Source organism: Salminus brasiliensis, chromosome 2, assembly GCF_030463535.1.
Source record: "Salminus brasiliensis chromosome 2, fSalBra1.hap2, whole genome shotgun sequence".
In the NCBI taxonomy this organism is placed as follows: domain Eukaryota; kingdom Metazoa; phylum Chordata; class Actinopteri; order Characiformes; family Bryconidae; genus Salminus; species Salminus brasiliensis.
This window is the reverse complement of record NC_132879.1, coordinates 21,825,964-21,844,185: the sequence shown is the minus strand read 5'-3', so window position 1 is coordinate 21,844,185 and position 18,222 is coordinate 21,825,964. Positions and strand designations below refer to the sequence as shown.

The 18,222-nt window shown below is 39.6% G+C and overlaps 1 protein-coding gene across 5 annotated transcripts in view; it reads right to left on the bottom strand.

The window, feature by feature from the left end:
* lrrk2 (leucine-rich repeat kinase 2) overlaps positions 1-18,222 on the bottom strand; it is a 33,077-nt gene that overhangs the window by 12,609 nt on the left and 2,246 nt on the right. For 2 of the 5 annotated variants that reach the window (XM_072670386.1, XM_072670394.1), the window contains exons 5-31: positions 14,644-14,778; positions 13,263-13,397; positions 12,735-12,866; positions 10,869-10,988; positions 10,452-10,600; positions 10,276-10,355; positions 10,032-10,138; positions 8,426-8,555; positions 8,177-8,304; positions 7,919-8,046; positions 7,236-7,380; positions 6,391-6,530; positions 5,447-5,575; positions 5,115-5,285; positions 4,425-4,689; positions 3,955-4,140; positions 3,748-3,857; positions 3,579-3,651; positions 3,271-3,479; positions 2,923-3,173; positions 2,434-2,582; positions 2,245-2,338; positions 1,940-2,126; positions 1,614-1,795; positions 1,195-1,418; positions 985-1,112; positions 54-272 (exon numbers count right to left, since the gene is read on the bottom strand). In XM_072670386.1, coding sequence (XP_072526487.1) covers positions 54-272; positions 985-1,112; positions 1,195-1,418; positions 1,614-1,795; positions 1,940-2,126; positions 2,245-2,338; positions 2,434-2,582; positions 2,923-3,173; positions 3,271-3,479; positions 3,579-3,651; positions 3,748-3,857; positions 3,955-4,140; positions 4,425-4,689; positions 5,115-5,285; positions 5,447-5,575; positions 6,391-6,530; positions 7,236-7,380; positions 7,919-8,046; positions 8,177-8,304; positions 8,426-8,555; positions 10,032-10,138; positions 10,276-10,355; positions 10,452-10,600; positions 10,869-10,988; positions 12,735-12,866; positions 13,263-13,397; positions 14,644-14,778 — 4,106 coding nt within the window. The remainder of the gene's footprint in view (positions 1-53; positions 273-984; positions 1,113-1,194; positions 1,419-1,613; positions 1,796-1,939; positions 2,127-2,244; positions 2,339-2,433; positions 2,583-2,922; positions 3,174-3,270; positions 3,480-3,578; positions 3,652-3,747; positions 3,858-3,954; positions 4,141-4,424; positions 4,690-5,114; positions 5,286-5,446; positions 5,576-6,390; positions 6,531-7,235; positions 7,381-7,918; positions 8,047-8,176; positions 8,305-8,425; positions 8,556-10,031; positions 10,139-10,275; positions 10,356-10,451; positions 10,601-10,868; positions 10,989-12,734; positions 12,867-13,262; positions 13,398-14,643; positions 14,779-18,222) is intronic. The other 3 variants (XM_072670402.1, XM_072670411.1, XM_072670419.1) reach the window with 2 other exon arrangements.

Here is an 18,222-nt window from a genome sequence, read left to right as displayed (position 1 = left end):
ACTTTCTAACACAGAAAAATTACAGTAGAAAAAAAGCATCCCAGTTAAGTCACCTTAAAGCAGCTGGCCTCCCTGGCAATAGCCTTACGCAGTTTGCTGATTGAGTCTGAATCCTCGCAGGCACACAGAATGTGATTCTCCTTGATGGCTGGGAAACCTGGGCGGGGCAGCAAATCCTCACGGAGCTTCTGCACACATTCTTGTAACAGGCAGTCTTCACATATGTCCACATGAGTGCCAACAAGAATTACGGGAGAGAGAGGGGCTAGTGCCTGGGAGGGGGAAAAAGGAAGAAAACAGGACGATAAAACTGACAAATTGAGAAAAAAAAAAAAAGAAAAGAAAAAAAAACAGCAGTGCATGACATGGTTGACATGTTAAAAAATAAACTAAAAAATGAACATAAAATCAACTATGTACATATATATATATATATACACATAGACTTGATGGACTTAAGTATTTTTCAACCACCTCAAAGCTTGATTTTAAAAAGATGTCTCTGAAGTTCCATGTTTTAGTATTTTTAAAACCAAAATTTAATAAGCCTTGCTAGACATAAGCCTTGTTCTAGACATTATATTACTGTTAATTTGAAACAGGTATATTTCCAGAGACTCTCAAAAGTTGCTGTGATCAGGCTTTTACTAAAGGAGTACTTTAGTACTTAGATTTATCATTCTTCAAGTCATTTTAGACCAATTTCTTAAGAAACTTACAGAGAACACTAGAAAAAAAGTATGCACAAATAAATGAATTTCTAAATAAAAGGTTTCTAAAATAAATATTTTAGATCAGGTACACTGTGAACACAGCATTACTGAAGATATTAAATAATCTCAGAGTCAACACTGATTAAAATAGGGCAGTTTACAAAGTGCAGTTTGATGTATGAAATGTGCCAAGTAAGTTTTAAGTAGGCGGTGATGCAATGTATATATGGTTGGCTGCTAAAGCCACATAGCGGCCTAAGTCATAACTCACTTTGATGTTGAAAAGCCAGGGTTTGACTGTGTCCAGTTCACGGACTCCATTACTCAGGTTATACAGCACCAAGTACATGGCTCTTGAGCTCATGAAGTGAGGATGAGAATCACTGTACTCCTCCCCACCTACACAGCAACAGAGAGGCAGGTTAGAACCATGTTTAGCTTTATAAATGATAGTAAGGCCCATTACATCTGAAGATCCCACCTGGAATATCCCAGACGTTCAACATCATGTTTTTCTTATCTCGATCTCGAATGTTCCAGTTTCTGACACTGATTCCAGCTGCATTTGTGCCAGAGTTCCACTGGGAACGCTTGAGCTTCATCAGCTGCTGGATCAGCGTAGTCTTCCCACTGCCTGCAGTTCCCACCACAATCAGCTTCATTCGGAAATACGGAACAGCCTTCTTTAGGCGCTGCTGGAAGTACCTGAATGTGAGGAGAGGCAGGGAGAGAAACCAAACTCAGGATCCAAGGTTTACACCTACAACAAAGTGGTAAAAGTCCTAGTACTTTCTAGGAAAGGAATTTAATTTATTGCCCACATAGATATATTTTGCACTTTTTGCAAAGGTTTTTCACACATACATACATATATAACACACACACATACACAACTCTGACCTGACAATGTCTTTGGTTTTGTTGCCGATGTGTTTAAGGTCAAGCTGGAGCTGTAGTCCATCCAGGGGAAGATCCCACAGCCGCACCAGTTTTCCCATTTCATCAGGGAAAGAATGCAGGCCCACATTTCCGCTCACATCCAAAGAGGTCAACTCCTCCAGAAGCCCAATCTGAGGAGGAATCTAACAACAATGGCACAGAATAGCAAGAGCCCATTGATTTTGAGACATTTACACAACAAACGCATACACTAGAACACACACACACACTTAAGATTTATATGTTTAATTTTTTAAGGACCAGAACTACAACAAGCCATGGCCTACCTCAATGAGTTTATTATTACTCAGCTGAAGTTTCTCCAGACGGGCCCACTTATAGACCAGTTCTCTGAGGTCCAGCTCAGTGATCTGGTTCTGACTGAACATGAGCTCTCTCAGGTTAGCACTAGCCCACGCAGCTGGACCAGGCAGGACACTGATACGGTTATTCTTCATGTCTACTGACCGCAAACTGACAAAAGAGGCATCAGATTAATATATACATTAACATAAAGAGCTGAAAACACACACAATTCAATAGTTAGTTGATAGGAGGTCAACTGTTTTAATGGATTACAAACTTTACTTACTTTGGTAAATTGAGAATTGCACTGGGAACACTTTTAAAGTTGTTCTGGGATAATTTCAATGTCGTTATTTTAGACGGCAAGTGGGACAAAGAACCTGTAGAAAGAACCAGAAAGCAGACTCAAAGTTCCATGTGAAACTCAAAAAGCTCAAATTGCATCACTGAAATATGTAAGTATCAATTAGCATACTGAGTTTGTTGATGGAGGCATTGAATGTCTCTAGCTTAAAGCATCCAGACAAGAAGTCATCAGAGATCATTGCTACTTCATTTTTGGAAACATCAAACACTTTCATCTCTGCCAGGCAGAGAGGAAGGGAGAGTTCAGAGATTTGATTGCTACAGGACAGAAAGCAGAAAAGGAGCACACTGTAATTACTGCAACTGCAAAACGGTCATATCCACACTTAAAAATGAAGGTGCTTCATAGGTTCTTTAAGTGATTCCATAGAATAACTACTTCTGGTTCTATTAGGAAATCATGCTTGTAATAAAGAGGAGAGTGTGAGGGTGAAGAGCCTTGTAAAATTTCAAAGAACCTTCCCCTGATGTAAACAAGCATGTGTTACAAACTTTATGGAACCAAAAGGGGTTCTTCGGTGGCATGGCTCATTTTGAAGCACCTTTATGATGTAATATCAGTCTATATCGACCCGGCAAAATGTATCAAAAGTCATACCCTTCCAGGGAGAGCTCTTCAAGGTTCTCCATGGCTTGGCCCAGCTGGTAAGGGAAAGCATTGATGTGGTTGAAAGAAAGGTTAAGCTGGCGGAGGGTTGGACAGCGCACTCGTGGTTCCAAAAAGAGCACAGGGCCAACACAGTTTTGTGATACATTGAGCATATTCAGAGATGGTAGGCTCAAGAGTTCTGCAGGAAGGGACTTCAGGTGGTTGCCTTGAAGATCTAGTCGAGTTAGATTCTGCAAACTCTAAAATGTTAAGCAGATTTTTAGGATTTGTACTATGCAACAACGAAAAATCTAAGCTCTCATACAATTCAGTGACTGAGCTAGAAAGTGACTGTACCTCACAAAGAGCACTGGGAAACTTTGCTAGATTGTTGCTGCTGAGATCGAGGCGTGAGAGGTGCTTAAGCTGCTGCTGGACAGCACTGTCATCCATCAAGCATGACAGAGAGTCCAGCTCATTCCCGGAGAGGTCTAGCAGTCTGACGTGATCTCTTTCCACACCAGACAGTGGACCACCAGGGGAGGAAGTCTCAGAAAGCACCACTCCTGCACAAATTTAAATAAAGAACAAACCATTTCTAGCGCTGCTATTATACAGTGTATATTTCCAGGATTTAAAGTTCTAGGACTTAGATGGAGTCGCACCTCTTTGGATCTGGCCGTTTCTGTTAAGTCTCTTTTGCAATGACCGATTCAGATCAGGTTCACCATGGCTTCCCTATGGAGAGACATCATAAGGCAATCAAACATTGTATTGCGTATTTAAAGGGTGGCAACATAGCTTGATTATTTCTGTGGTCAGGTTTGAATTCACCTCTGAAATAGCCCGTCTTCGGCGTCCCTGCTGCCTGGCTTTGGACCGCCCTCTCAAATCCTCTGGCGAATCACTGTAAAGTCTTAATTCTCGGGCAGAGCTATCACTTCCTAGCAGAAAGGGACATTGAAAGCAAATGACAGAGAGTGAGTAAACTAGAAATTAATCAAATATGAATGGTGACAATTCTAAAAACTCACAAATTACCATCACTCTCCATGTCCTCAAATGTGAAGACCAAGCTGCCATTTAGAGAGATGTGTAAGGAATCATCACTTTCCTCATCAGAGAAATATCCTGAGGTGTTTACATCACCCTGTGGACCAGAAACCCCCAGCTGACCCCTCTTCCTCTGCAGGGCCAGTATGTGCCTTGCAATCCACTGGCCTTTACCTGTATACACACATACAACATGGATGGGAAGGTAAAATATGTTTACATATCTCCTGTCCTTACAAGTCGTACCTGTTTTATATAAATAAAGTAAATTAAAATGAAGAAAAACACCAACATGCACCCACAGACATAAGAACAAAATGAAAGAAACAACCTCTCTCTAACAAAGCTTGATTATGTATACTGTAGTCACATAATCAGATCTGCACTTTTATTGAGCTTGGCTTGGCAAGCGAATTACAAGACTACATGCCTGGTGTGAACTGGCTTGAGAGACTCACTGTTTTTCCTTTGAGCAGTAGGGGGTGCTCTATGCTCTGACAGGAGTGCACTGAGCCATGAGGCCTTCAGATGTCCCAGCCTAAAGCCTCCCAGACAGAGAGCATTCTTGGTGGGATCCAGACCCAGCCGGCCCAGGAGGAGGATGACAACAGGACCATCTCCTCTCTTCACACACACGCCCAGAGCGCTACGCAACTGCTGTTCATGAACACCACCCCCAACCAGCACCTCAACCAGAGCTAGTGGCCCACCACGCTCACACACCTGTACACACACATTTTTAGAGAATAAAAAAAATTATAACATTTGCAAATTTTAAAATGACAATTATACTTACCACATCGTATTATAAACACTTTAACTTACCATGCCATCTAACATTTTAGCCACAAGCTAATATGCTGGTCATGATACAACAAATCAATAGGATATGCTGCAATACAACTAATAATAAACGAGATATGCTGATAAAATCTGTTATCAAAAAATACCAATGTTTGCCAAACCTTTTCTTTCTTTTCCATCAAAATAGTAGAGCTTTTAAGTTCAACTCTAACATACCTGATCCAGTTAATCAAGTCCTTAAGAAGCATCTGAATATTAGAGCCAGATGTGCTGGAACTGAAACCCCAGCAGGAATACAGCTCTAAAATCCTATCCCTAAATGTACATTGTACATGTAAAGTCACCTGGTATATCAGAGCCTCAGTCTTGGTTTTCTTATTGATATCAGCACCCAGATGGATCAGACACTCAGCCATGACCACATCTCCCTCCTCACATGCTCTCTCCAGCAGACGGTAACGGATATCGCTGTCCACCACCATCTTTGACAGGCATAGGCAGCTCAGCTTCTGGAGCTAACACATACACACGCACGCACACACACAGGCCATGGGACTAATTTTAACTCATATTTACTAAGAATGAAAGGTAATGTGTTCACTTAGACTGAACTGAATTTACACACACAGTTTTACATATTCAAAACACATTCAGACTTAGACATGCAAACACTCACTGGATCACATCTCTGATCAGGAGAACTCTCTCTCAGCTGTTGGAAAATCTCTCTTTCAAAGCCCTCTTTCTCCAGCTCGGGAGCTGCACCTGAGCAGGTGTCCAACAGCTTCAACATTACCTGAAAACCCTGTAAGACAAACACTCTTCAGGTCTTCAGTCTGCAGTGGCATCACAGAGATGTTAAAGTACCCTTTATAACACCCTGTGAATAATGGGAATAGATTCCCTCAGAAAACATCTATACACATATACACAACTGCTCTGTGTTGTTTCACCATCATTGAGAGTAGTCTAGTTTTACACCATTGAGAACACAACAGCAGACTAATGATATTAGATCAATAGCCTCCCCTCAATCAAACCATCAACTTACAGCCTAAAACACGTATTCATGCACTCCTGAGAGCGTCGCAAGAGGGACTATTCTTTTTTTTTTTTTTTTTTTTGGCTAGAGATCTAAATATGAAGGAAATTCACAAGTTGCCACTTTTGGTCTGTTTGTGAATACTTTACTGAGTTAAAGCACATGCAGAAATACACAGAAATACAAAATACAAATAAGTCAAACAGTTTCTACATATACTGAAACAGTAAAATAATAATGGGACAGTAAAGAGTGGAGTTACTCCAACAAAAGCAATATGAACTCTTAACACCCTTAATTTCAGAAGCAACAATGAATCAGCAGGTGTCCCAATACTCCACATAGTATGGTCGTATACTTCACATTATAATGTTTTCTGTCACCATTTCCAGCTTGATGCACATTTGATATTGAACATTCTCAGCAGTGTGAAAAATTAAACATTCCCTTCAAATGATTCAGCTTCCCTGAATGTTCTCTCTTTCACTCCCACCTGTAATGTTCAATGACCCAATTACACATAAATTCAGAAGATCAGCTTTCATCTTGAACACCAGTGCAACACCTCATTGACTCACTTTCAGAAGCATTTCTGCATCCTCCTTGTGCTGCCTCACAGAGGCAACCAGAACAGAGGCCAGAACAGGCACCATCATGCGCGAGAGCTTCTTCTTAGAGATCAGGTGGAAGAGGAGGCTCATACCCCAGTAGTGAATTTCTACAGATAATGAGGAGGACACCTTCAGTTCATGTAACAGGTTAAAGTGCACACAACCCCCCACCCCCACAACCCCACATATAAAGCCATGGCATTTGCTGTTCAGGTTTGCTTATTTAGTTTTGTACTGGAGCTCCGAGGTTAATTGATTTTGTTATCGTGATACACAATAAGCTTTTCTAAGTATATTGAGGATATTGTTAGTGCTTAATAAACACTGATCAGCTGCAAGTTTTATTACTAACAGTGTAATTAGACTGTAATCAGTACGGGAGAGAATCTGAGTTTTTAAGGATCTGTCGCTACTGATGTATTTAGTCTGTGATTACATGTATAATGATAAATATAGTGTGTAGCGGAAAAAATCTTTAAATATCATGATATAGTATTTTTACCATATCGTCCAGCCCTACTGTTATGTGTAAATAAGCAAGTATATTTGAAATGTTATTGCTGATACTCAACAATTTAGGTGTGAGGCAACTTTATCCGGGCACAAAATGCTAAACTGAAGGCAAAAAGCTTTCATTACTAATCAGCTGCATTAGGCTCGTAGCTGCAGTGTGGAAAACTAAAGAAGCAAACTTCGGACACTGACATTTCTGTTTCCTGATATTCCATTTCCACTGAGGTCAGTCAAACCAGCATGAAAGGTCATGAGCTAATCAAATTTGCTGTGAACTGTGGGCAATAGCAAGCACTCACCCCTTTTACGAGGAAACATCTGTAGTGTGTGCAGCACTGTGTCTATCGCGCCTTGCTGGCACATTACATCAACAGCTCCAGAACAGTCTGCCAGTGCAGAGAGGACACTGAGGCCACACACTTGAATCTCCTCATTGCTGATAAACTGCATTTAAGAACAAAAACAAACATATACACAGACTGCAAAAGAAACAAAATTTAATCTGTATTTTGATTTTGTTCTATACTAAAGCACTGAAGTTGCAATTGTATTGTCTTTTTTAGCCCCTTACACCCTATGTTTATTATTTAGTTATTAATCCTAATGCAGGAACTATAAATTATGTGGTAACTGTCATACAAGGTTCTATTTTTGGGCCTATGAAACTGATGTTAATAATGACTAATGTTGTGATTAAGTGTGGGTTTATTATTTATTATTTATTTATTTATTATCATCAGTCATTTTTTAATTTTATTAAAAACAAATGTTTGAATAATTATTCCACACTTCTAAACACGCATGTATGTATCTGCCTGCTATATGTATTTCAAGACAACCTTGCAAATGCACAACAGCACTCTGGTCAGTGCAGAAATAACAGAACGTGAACAGTACACATATAAGAAATATGACATGTTGTGTTGCATCTGTGTTGCTATTAATGCATAGGTGAAATTATGAGCATGTCTTCAACCCTCACCCTGTTCAAGGCCTCCAGGTAAACAGTATGAGCTTCCTCTACCACACACTGGTTCTTCAGCACTTTCAGAGACACATCTGTAGTGTCCGGGTCTGCCACAGACATGCCGTGCTCCCTCAAACTGAGATCTGCTCACAGACACAAAAGCTTTAAGTTTTTTTTAAGGTTTCTTAAATTCAAACACAGAGCATGCTAGGAGCTAGAGGTCTTTACTAGGACCTCAACTAGGAGCCATAAGGCACTGGATATAGCTCTTACCTGGGCTGAGGAGCACCAGACTGACTCTCAGGCCCTGCAGCTGGACCTCAGGCTCAAAGTTATGATCCTTCATTGCTATCAGGATACGCCCCAGAGCCATAGCACCTTCATCCAGACTCACCCTCCTGCTGGTACAGGAAGACAGAGAGGCAGTCAGTGATAAGAGGTGTTTGTATTTGAGGCTGAAACTGAAAGCATATGCAGAGCAAATATGCAGGATATGCAGGAAGATAAAGAGTGAGCTCTTACCCTCCCTGGAAAAGTGTATGTAGAAGCTTGCAGGCACTCTCACACACTTCACTTGAGTCGGCATGTCTCTTCATCAGTTCCATAATATTGTAATGGATGCCGTGGGACAGCAGCAGAGACCTCATCTTGCCTGAACAATAGCACATACTCTGAATAAACATGTCTGGATACACTGCTGACAACTTTTTAAGATGTTTAACTTAATACACGATTGCAATGTGTGCGCAGCAAGAACACACTGGGCTGGTTTTGTAGGACAGGGATTACATATAGACATTACATGATGTAATATAGGGATTACAAGAATTAAAGGTAAAAGTAAAGGTGCACATATTTGTTACCACACACACACACACACACACACACACACACACACACACACACACACACACGTGAACTAGGGACAGTGAGCACACACACCCAGAGTGTTGGGCAACCTCAGCACCCAAGGAGCAGAGAGGGTGAGGGGCCTGGCTCAAGGGCCCAACAGTGGCAGCTTGCTGAGCCCGGGTATCAAACCCACATCCCTGTTACAGTGTGTTTCTTACAGTTCAAGTAATAAGAACGTATATATATATATATATATATTAGTCCCTAGGTGTTAGTCTCTACAGTTTATCTGTATAAAATTCTTTCTGAGAATGTTGGAGGAATAAGGCCACATAAGGCTCAAATACTAGGCCAATATAGTCCTCCCCAAAAACCTTGACTAACATGTACATTAGTATTTCTGCAGTGTTTAGATATGTTTCCCCTTTCTCTGCTCTCAGATTAAAAAAACTAAAATCTCAGCTGATCAGACTCTGGATAGTGAGGCCAAACACACAGTGCAAACTGTGAAAGAGAAAGAGAAGGTTGTGTGCATTTAACTGGGTAAAAGACTACTCAGCTGTTTAACTACTATTTTAATTATACATTTCTGATTCCGCATGAAGTAATTATGATTGCCAAAGGTAAATCAGCTCAAAGATGCATAAACTGTTGTTGCTACTACTTGCTGATTTTAATGTTATAAATGCTCCATATGGATGTCAGTGAATTTATACAGTTTGGAAGCTGTTTCTACAGCTTCTACAGCTTTCTAATTCTAGAAGCTTTAACCTATGAGAATGCATTTCCAGAGAAGTGACTGATATTCTGGTTAAAAAGGTATGCAGTAAGAAGAGCACAGGTTTGGTTGTTGACTTCTCTGTGCTCTCCATGGATCTGTTCAATTCCACCAGCAATTAAACTTGCTTTACTTAAAAGGACTGATTAGATAAACTATGTATTAGATAGTAACTGAGATTCCTAAAGCAGAGTACTGCTTATTTTTTTAACTGCATTTATTAACGTTTTTAAGAAGCACGCTCAGATAAATAGCTTCACAGATTCTCACTGTCCTGCAGAAACCTTGCATCTCTATTTTTTTCTCATTTTTTTCTGTTGACATAATGTGAATTTTTTTACAATGTCACATAATATTCAAATAAATGGAATAGAATAGAAATGCTCCTAAATTACTTATTCTTTCTACATTATCTTTTTACTTTGACTTCCACTGAAAAGTTTTGGAGACTGGAGAGGTTTTTGTGTAACAGCGACAATTTACTTTATGCACACTCACTGTGCCGACGTATGAGTGTTCCCAGTGTTGATGTAGCAGCCTGGAACACACCAACACTAGAGGAGTGCAAGAGCATCACGGCCATTATCTGAGTATGTACAGGTGGCCTAAGAGAAAGAGAGATATTGCTGCTTACAACACACTTACAACTCATTCATCAGTACTTGAATAGTTCTGCTGTTTTTTTCCCACAATTATTTAGCTTTTCTGAGATTGAAAAGTATCATTGATACTGAAAGCAGACCTTTCCTCTGGTTCCACATAAATTTGACTGCATGCACTCCCATAGAGCAGTAAGCTGTTTAAGGCCCAGCAGGCAGCTTCCTGATGACACAGAGAGTGAGAGGATGAACATGTAGCACCAAGCAAAATGAAAGCCATTTAAATGCTGCATTTCAATCAAATGATCAATCCACCCACCTGCACTTCCGCATTTTCAGTATGTCTTTCCAAAGCTGTGCAGCAAGCATCTCTCCAAACCAAGCTTTCCTCTCCATCTTCTTTCTTCCTCTCATTCTCACCCTCACTGACGTCTTTCTCAAGGCTTTTATTCTCCACGATTGTCTTTGCTGTCCGATCAGAGGTAAGCTGGTCAGTCTTCAGTGCAGTTCATACTTATTACGGGCTTAACACAACTAACACTGCTTAGCAGAAATGCATAGAAATGGCTTATGTGTCTTTTATTACAACTTACAAAAAAAGATTCACTGATCACATAGGGGTGCATGTGTGTACATAATTAATGGATATGCAGGTTTACAGAGATGTCAGCTAGAGTTAATATTACTCCTAAATGGACATTGGTTGTTTCACCCTGCTTAAAGCATTAAGACTCACTTAGTGCAGCGAGACAAGAAAGGGCAGTAGTCTGGATTGTGGAATTGTCGGGGTAGCTGAGACAGGCTTTCACAGCCAATCTGTGCACACCATTAAGCACCAGGATATTGAAGTAACTTTCTGTAAGACAGAAGAAAAGTCTGAGTCAGAACCTTCACAATAAAATCATGGTTTTATTGATTTAAAAATATGTTATCTCCAAAATAGCAACTTTACAGGAGAAGCAAAAATCCTTAGTAACCTTTAAAGCTGAAATAAAAAGATTTCATTCCAAGTCATTGGAGCATTTCCATTGGTGCATAGTTCTGTAATTTTGGACAATATCAAGGACAACTGTAAGAACTAAATTATGTACAACAACAAACAAACAAACAAACAAACAAAACAGCAAAACTCAAAGTATACCCTGTGCATCAAATCTATTATCCTCTATTATCCTCTACAGTCTATTGCAACATGAAACAACACCATTTAGTTTTGTGATATAAATAATATTGTAAGTTGTAAAAAGGCTGAAGATGGAATTGTACAATTGTAAATGGATTGACATTTTTATTGCATGACTCAATCTGATGTAAGCTTTTTAACACTGACTTCTCAGTGTTCCACATTTGGAACTGAACCATTGCACATTAGGAAATGCAGACTGTCCGAGACAACTTGGCATTAAGATTACTTATATGTCTACCATTTATTTTATGAGTGTGATTTCTGGATTTTCTTTTTTGGCTTAATTAGGACATATCATGATGTTTTGCAGAGTAGTACTTTAAGTGGATGCACTGTATTGGCTTTATATCGATATCTACACTATATGTCTGAATGTTTGTGGACACCCCTTTTAATGAATGCATTTAATGACTGTGTTATCCCCATTGCTGACACTGGTGCACACACAAACAGCTGTAGAGAAGTACTGCCAATGGAATAGGACTCTCTGGAGCAGATGAACATAAACCTACTAGCACCATGCCTAATGCCAGGTGCATGCTAAAGGGGTAAAAAAAAAAAAAATAAAAAAAAAAAGTGGAACTGGTGGTGCTCTCTCCAATATTTTTGGGATAAATTGGGGAGTTGGGGATGAGGTGGGTGGTGATCGTTCAACATCCTGACCTTACTAATCAATCAAATCTGTACAGTAATGCTCCACAACCTAGTTGAACGTCTTCCCTGGACAGTAGTAACAGTTTCAGGAGAAACTCTTTTTAATACTCTTAATTTCAGAAGAAACAATGAAAGTATATGTCCCAATACCTCTGTCCATACACAGTATATCTATATTACAGATGTCTGAAATACAAAAATGTCCCAACATTAGGTAATTCACCCTACACGCTTTTGCAGGAAAGAGAGTAATTTTACCTTGTAACTATACTTGAGTTATTTTGGAAAATGTGTCCTTTAATAAGGTATTATTGAAATATTATTATAATATACATACATACATATATATACATATATATATATATATATATATATATATATATATATATATATACATATATATATATACACATATATATATATATATATATATATATATATATATATATATATATATATACACATATATATATATATATATATATATATATATATATATATATATATATATATACACACATATATATATATATATATATATATATATATATATATATATATATATATATATATATACACACATATATATATATATATATATATATATATATATATATATATATATATATATATATATTATTAAAATATTATTATTATTGACAGCCAGAGTTACATAAGGAGTAGTTAGGTGCTCATAAACATGTTATTCTAAAAAGGATTTTAGGTGCTAGGTCACATGCATAACACTGCCATTGTGCCCACCTGAGGTCAATTTTTGCAGCAAGCAGCATCCCACCTCCTGCACGGCTTCAGACTGCGAGCATGTCTCCACTGCCTGACACACCAAACTGTAGCACTTTTCAGTTTTGGACATCAGGATCTCAACATTGCTTTCTACAACCCAGACAAACACACACAAAAAAACACATTTCGTTTCCTGTCGTGTTTCCCCGACATGTAATGTGATAACGTACGAATGAAAGTGTTTCACATAATTAGATAAAGAAGTCTGAACTTGAGCCAATTTAGCTGAATAGAAGCTTGACTTTTACTGCCTTGGGGTATTTCAAGCTTAAGTCTATTAAAATGTAATTGCTTAATTCTAGCAATATGTCTTCTGCGTAAATCTTTCCATGGTTCTAAGCTCTTAGCTGGGAAGAAGCAAATATTTTTGAAAATGCCACTTTAAATCATTTCATTGTTCACCAGCACAGACAAAGGAGTACAAAAAACCTTAAGGGCACTACGAGAAAAAAAACTATTAGAAAAACAGGAAGAACAGTTACTTACCAGGTTCAGTCAATGGTATGAGGAGCTGCAGTGCAGGCAACACTACATTCTCACAGTCCTTAAACCTAGAAAGTGCAGTTAGAACCACTGTATGGTCCTTCCTCTCAATAAACTCCACCAGATGACCCTCTGGAACTGATGAGGACCAAGACAAAAATAAATAACTGGTTGGCAAGACAGCAAACTGAATGAAGATTCTCAAATGAAGAATTTAGTCCAGGACTATGCAAACTGACCCAATTAGTATTCATATGCTTTCACTAAAATGTAACTATTAATAAAAGTGACAATTAACAAAGTTGACCATTCATTTTTATTCTTTTAGCTGAATTGTAAGCAAACATAGACATGTGAATTTAGTTTACACTTCAGTCACCTATTTTTGTTATCTAAGAGAATGTAATGCAAATTAATTTCACTCATGTAAGAATGCATATGTAAAAACTATCGCAGTCCATGCAAACATGCTGCTCATTGTGCTTATTGTATTTACTCACTGATACATTTCACCATGCTCTATATAAGCATAAATGTACAAATGTCTCTAAAATATATTACTTAAGATAATCCTTTATTAGTCCCACAGTGTGGAAATTCACAGTGCCACAGCAGCAAAAGGATAGCAAGACACTCAGACGCAAAACATAGATAAATTACCAATATATATACACAATATAAATAGAAGTAAATAATAATAATAATAATAATAATTAAATAATAATAATAAAACACTGATGAAAAAAACAATATTATTTACAGATCATTGCAAATTGAACCTTAATTGCATATAAGGGATAATGCATATAGGGATATCGCATATAGTATTGTTACATTGAGGGACCTCTATTCCCTGAAGATGCGTGTGTAGTTTAAGTGTGTGTGTGTATGTGGTCCGCTGGGAGCAGTGCTGGTTGTAGAGTCTGACGGCAGCAGGAAGGAAAGACCTGCGATACCACTCCTTCACACACTTGGGGTGAAGCAGCCTGTCACTAAAGGAGCTGCCCAGTCTCATGCATGGGGTGGGAGCTGTTCTCTAGCATGGATGCCAGCTTGGCTATCATCCTCCTGTCTCCCACCACCTGCACTGGATCTAAGAAGCTTCCCAGGACAGAGCCGGCCCCCTTTATGAGTTTGTTCAGTCTCTTCTGGTCTGCTGTCAGAAGGCTACTGCTCCAGCAGACCACTCCATAAAAGATGGCAGATGCCACCACTGTGTCAAAGAAAGTCCTCATGAATGCTCCCTGCACTCCAAAGGACTTCAATCTCCTTAGTAGGTAAGAACATCTTCTCAGAACATAAAGTAACAACACAAGCAGTGCCCCTCACAAACATGTGTCTATTATTGAGGATGAATGGAAAGGATGTACGCTAGCTTCCTTACCTCTCTCTAGCAGCAGGCGGAGAGCAGAGCAGCCATGGAGGTGCACCTCCTCACTATAGGGGAAATTCTTCATAGCCTCTACCACCAACTCAAACACATCCATCTCCTCTTCCAGAACAAGAACCAGCAGCTCATCTGAATGGACACACAGGCACAAAAGAGACAGTATTCAAAGAGTTGAACGTAATCTCCGGTTCAGCTTCAGATAATATTCACATCAACCATCAGAATGGAGAAAAAAGTGATCTCAATGTGGTCTAAATTTGCCACCAACACCATGAATCCATTGACCAAACTGTCCAGGGAGGTGAAGGTGGTGCAAAGGTGTGCATATTTTTTAAATATCTGTCAATCATTTTCGCCTGACTGCTACAGCCTGAGTATTGTTGCTGACCATGTGCATCCATCAGGACCACAATTTCCCTGTTTCTAATGGCTACTTTCAGAATGATAATGCACCAGGTCACAAAGCAAAACTTGTCTCAAACTGGTTTCAGGAACATGATGAGTTCAGGGTTCTTCCCAGTCACCAGATCTTGAAACCAATAAAACACCTTTGGAATGTTGTAGGACGGGAATTTGCAGCATGAAAGTGCACCAGAACAAATGGGCAGGAATTGCATGATGCAATTATGTCAACACGCACCAGAATGGACCGTAAAAGGAACATTTTCATCATCTTGTTGGAAATGAAGCTCTTTTTAGAGGCCCTGTCTAGTATAATCTTCTCAATGAAGTGCTCAGTGAGTGTATAGCCCTAAATGTACAGTACAAAAAAATTAGACGTATAACTTTCTTAAAAGATATATATTTTAAGACAATACATCTTAAAATTTTACATAGATCCCACTGTTCATGAACTAAGCAAAGAATGGGACACAAAAGCCATACTCATATCTCTATACATACCGTTGGGCCCTTGAGTAAGGTCCATTACCCTCTCTGCTTCCCAGGCGCTGGAGTTGGCTGCCCCCTGCTCTGGGTGTGTGTGTGCTCACTGTCCCTAGTTCACTAGTGTGTGTGTGTTCACTATCAAAGATGGGTAAAATACATTTCGCTGTACATAGCACAGTGACAATTACCCTTACTTTTACATTCACAGCATCCCACCCGCCGTTCAGGAAGATCCACTGTCAATCAAAACTTGCTAACACATTTGGGCTGATTGACCAACAACAACCATGAACTGAAGTGAAGTATGAGTGTGCTGTGCGCTTAGTTGTTAGCTTGCAGAGCTGATTTCGACTGCAGAAAGTAGATGACAGATGCACGGTATGATACAATCTATGTCTGAATGTTTGTGGACACCCCTTCTAATGAATACATTTAGCTACTTGAAGTTGCACCCATTGCTGACACAGATGTGCAAATGCACACACACAGCTTGTCTAGTCCCTGTGGAAAAGTATTGCCAATAGAATAGGACAAATAAACAAGAACCTATTGGCACCATGCCCAACACCAGGCATGGGCTTGAGGGGTATAAATCCCACCAGTATTAAGCTGTTGGGGCAGTGGTACTATGTGCTCTGATAAAAACCACAAACAAATCAGTGACCAATATAGCCACCTTTCTTTACGATGACACTCAAAAGCCTTCCATCACATAGATTGTCAGTTGCTTGATCTGTTTACGATCAACATTGCATGCAGCAGACACCACCGCCTCCCAGACACTGTTCAGAGAGGTGTACTGTTCCTCCCTGTAGAGCTTACATTTCATGAGGGACCACAGGTTCTCTATGGGGTTCAGATCAGGTGAACAAGGGGGCCATGTCATCATTTTTTCTTCTTTTAGACCCTTACTGGCCAGCCACGCTGTGGAGTATTTGGATGCATGTGATGGAGCATTGTCCTGCATGAAAATCATGTTTTTCTTGAACGATACCGACTTCTTTCTGTACCACTGCTTGAAGAAGGTGTCTTCCAGGAACTGGCAGTAGGTCTGGGAGTTGAGCTTCACTTTATCCTCAACCCGAAAAGGTCCCACAAGTTCATCTTTGATGATACCAGCCCATACCAGTACCCCACCTCCACCTTGCTGGTGTCTGAGTTGGAGTGGAGCTCTCTGCCCTTTACTGATCCAGCCTCGGGCCCATCCATCTGGCCCATCAAGAGTCACTTGCATTTCATCAGTCCATAAAACCTTAGAAAAATCAGTCTTAAGATATTTCTTGGCCCAGTCTTGACGTTTTATCTTATGTTTCTTGTTCAAAGGTGGTTGTTTTTCAGCCTTCCTGACCTTGGCCATGTCCCTGAATATCGCACACCTTGTGCTTTTTGATACTCCAGTAACGTTGCAGCTCTGAAATATGGCAAAACTGGTGGCAAATGGCATCTTGGCAGCTTCACGCTTGATTTTCCTCAATTCATGGGCAGTTATTTTGCGCCTTTTTTTTCCAACACGTTTCTTGCGACCCTGTTGGCTATTTGCCATGAAACGCTTGATTGTTCGGTGATTACGCTTCAAAGGTTTGGCAACTTCAAGACTGCTGCATCCCTCTGCAAGACATCTCACAATTTTTGACTTTTCAGAGTCCGTCAAATCTCTCTTCTGACCCATTTTGCCAAAGGAAAGGAAGTTGCCTAATAATTAAGCAAACCTTATATAGGGTGTTGATGTCATTAGACCACACCCCTTCTCATTACAGAGATGCACATCACCTGATTTACTTGATTGGTAGTTGGCTTTCAAGCCTATAGAGCTTGGAGTAGGACAACATGTATAAAAAGGATGATGTGATCAAAATACTCATTTGCCTAATAATTCTGCACACAGTGTATAAGCATACAAAATATGCCATGTCTCACAGTAGTGTTATAAATCACAACATCTGCAAATATTAGGAACATGAAGTTAATAAAAAGGTCAGATAAGGACAACATGAAAGTTGTTTCTCAAGGTAAACTCCCCCATATAAGTCATATTTGGCCTTGGTAGAACAGTGCACCACTGCTCCAAAGTGTGCTAGACCTCAACTTGACCTCCACCGTTCCTCTTAACTGACATTACTCAAAAACATTACAAACTTTGGAAACAGCTTCCTAAAACACATGAAACAGTGTGTGCTGATGAAGCCAACAGCAAGAGTATTTCTGGTGTGGCTGGTACAGCAATGTATTAACATTAATATAGTAAATGACACTCAGCCACTATGGAAAACTTGAAGAAATTCGACCACCACTGAAGGTCAGCAACAAAGTGTAATGGGTTAAACAAGCCCATCCATACATAAAGGTGGATTTCCTAAATGTAATGTTAACTCAAGAATGCCTAATGACTGAGTGGACCTGACACATGGAGCAAGGGTTGGCTCAGAAATGAAACACTGTTGAGTTGGTATAATTGGCAGGGAGCCGGTTGGTTCCTGAAGGTGCAAAAGTAAGCCTCTGACGTTATGCCAAAAGATCATTTTCACCTGCAGCCGAGAAAATGAACGAGTACTTAATAAAAGTAAGGGAGGTACCAGCACTTACACTCGATCTGAATACCATGGATAACCTACAGAGCAGCATCAAGCAACAAATGTATATTCTCAGCAAAAACAGTTCTAAAGAGAAATGAAGGCTTCCTTGACT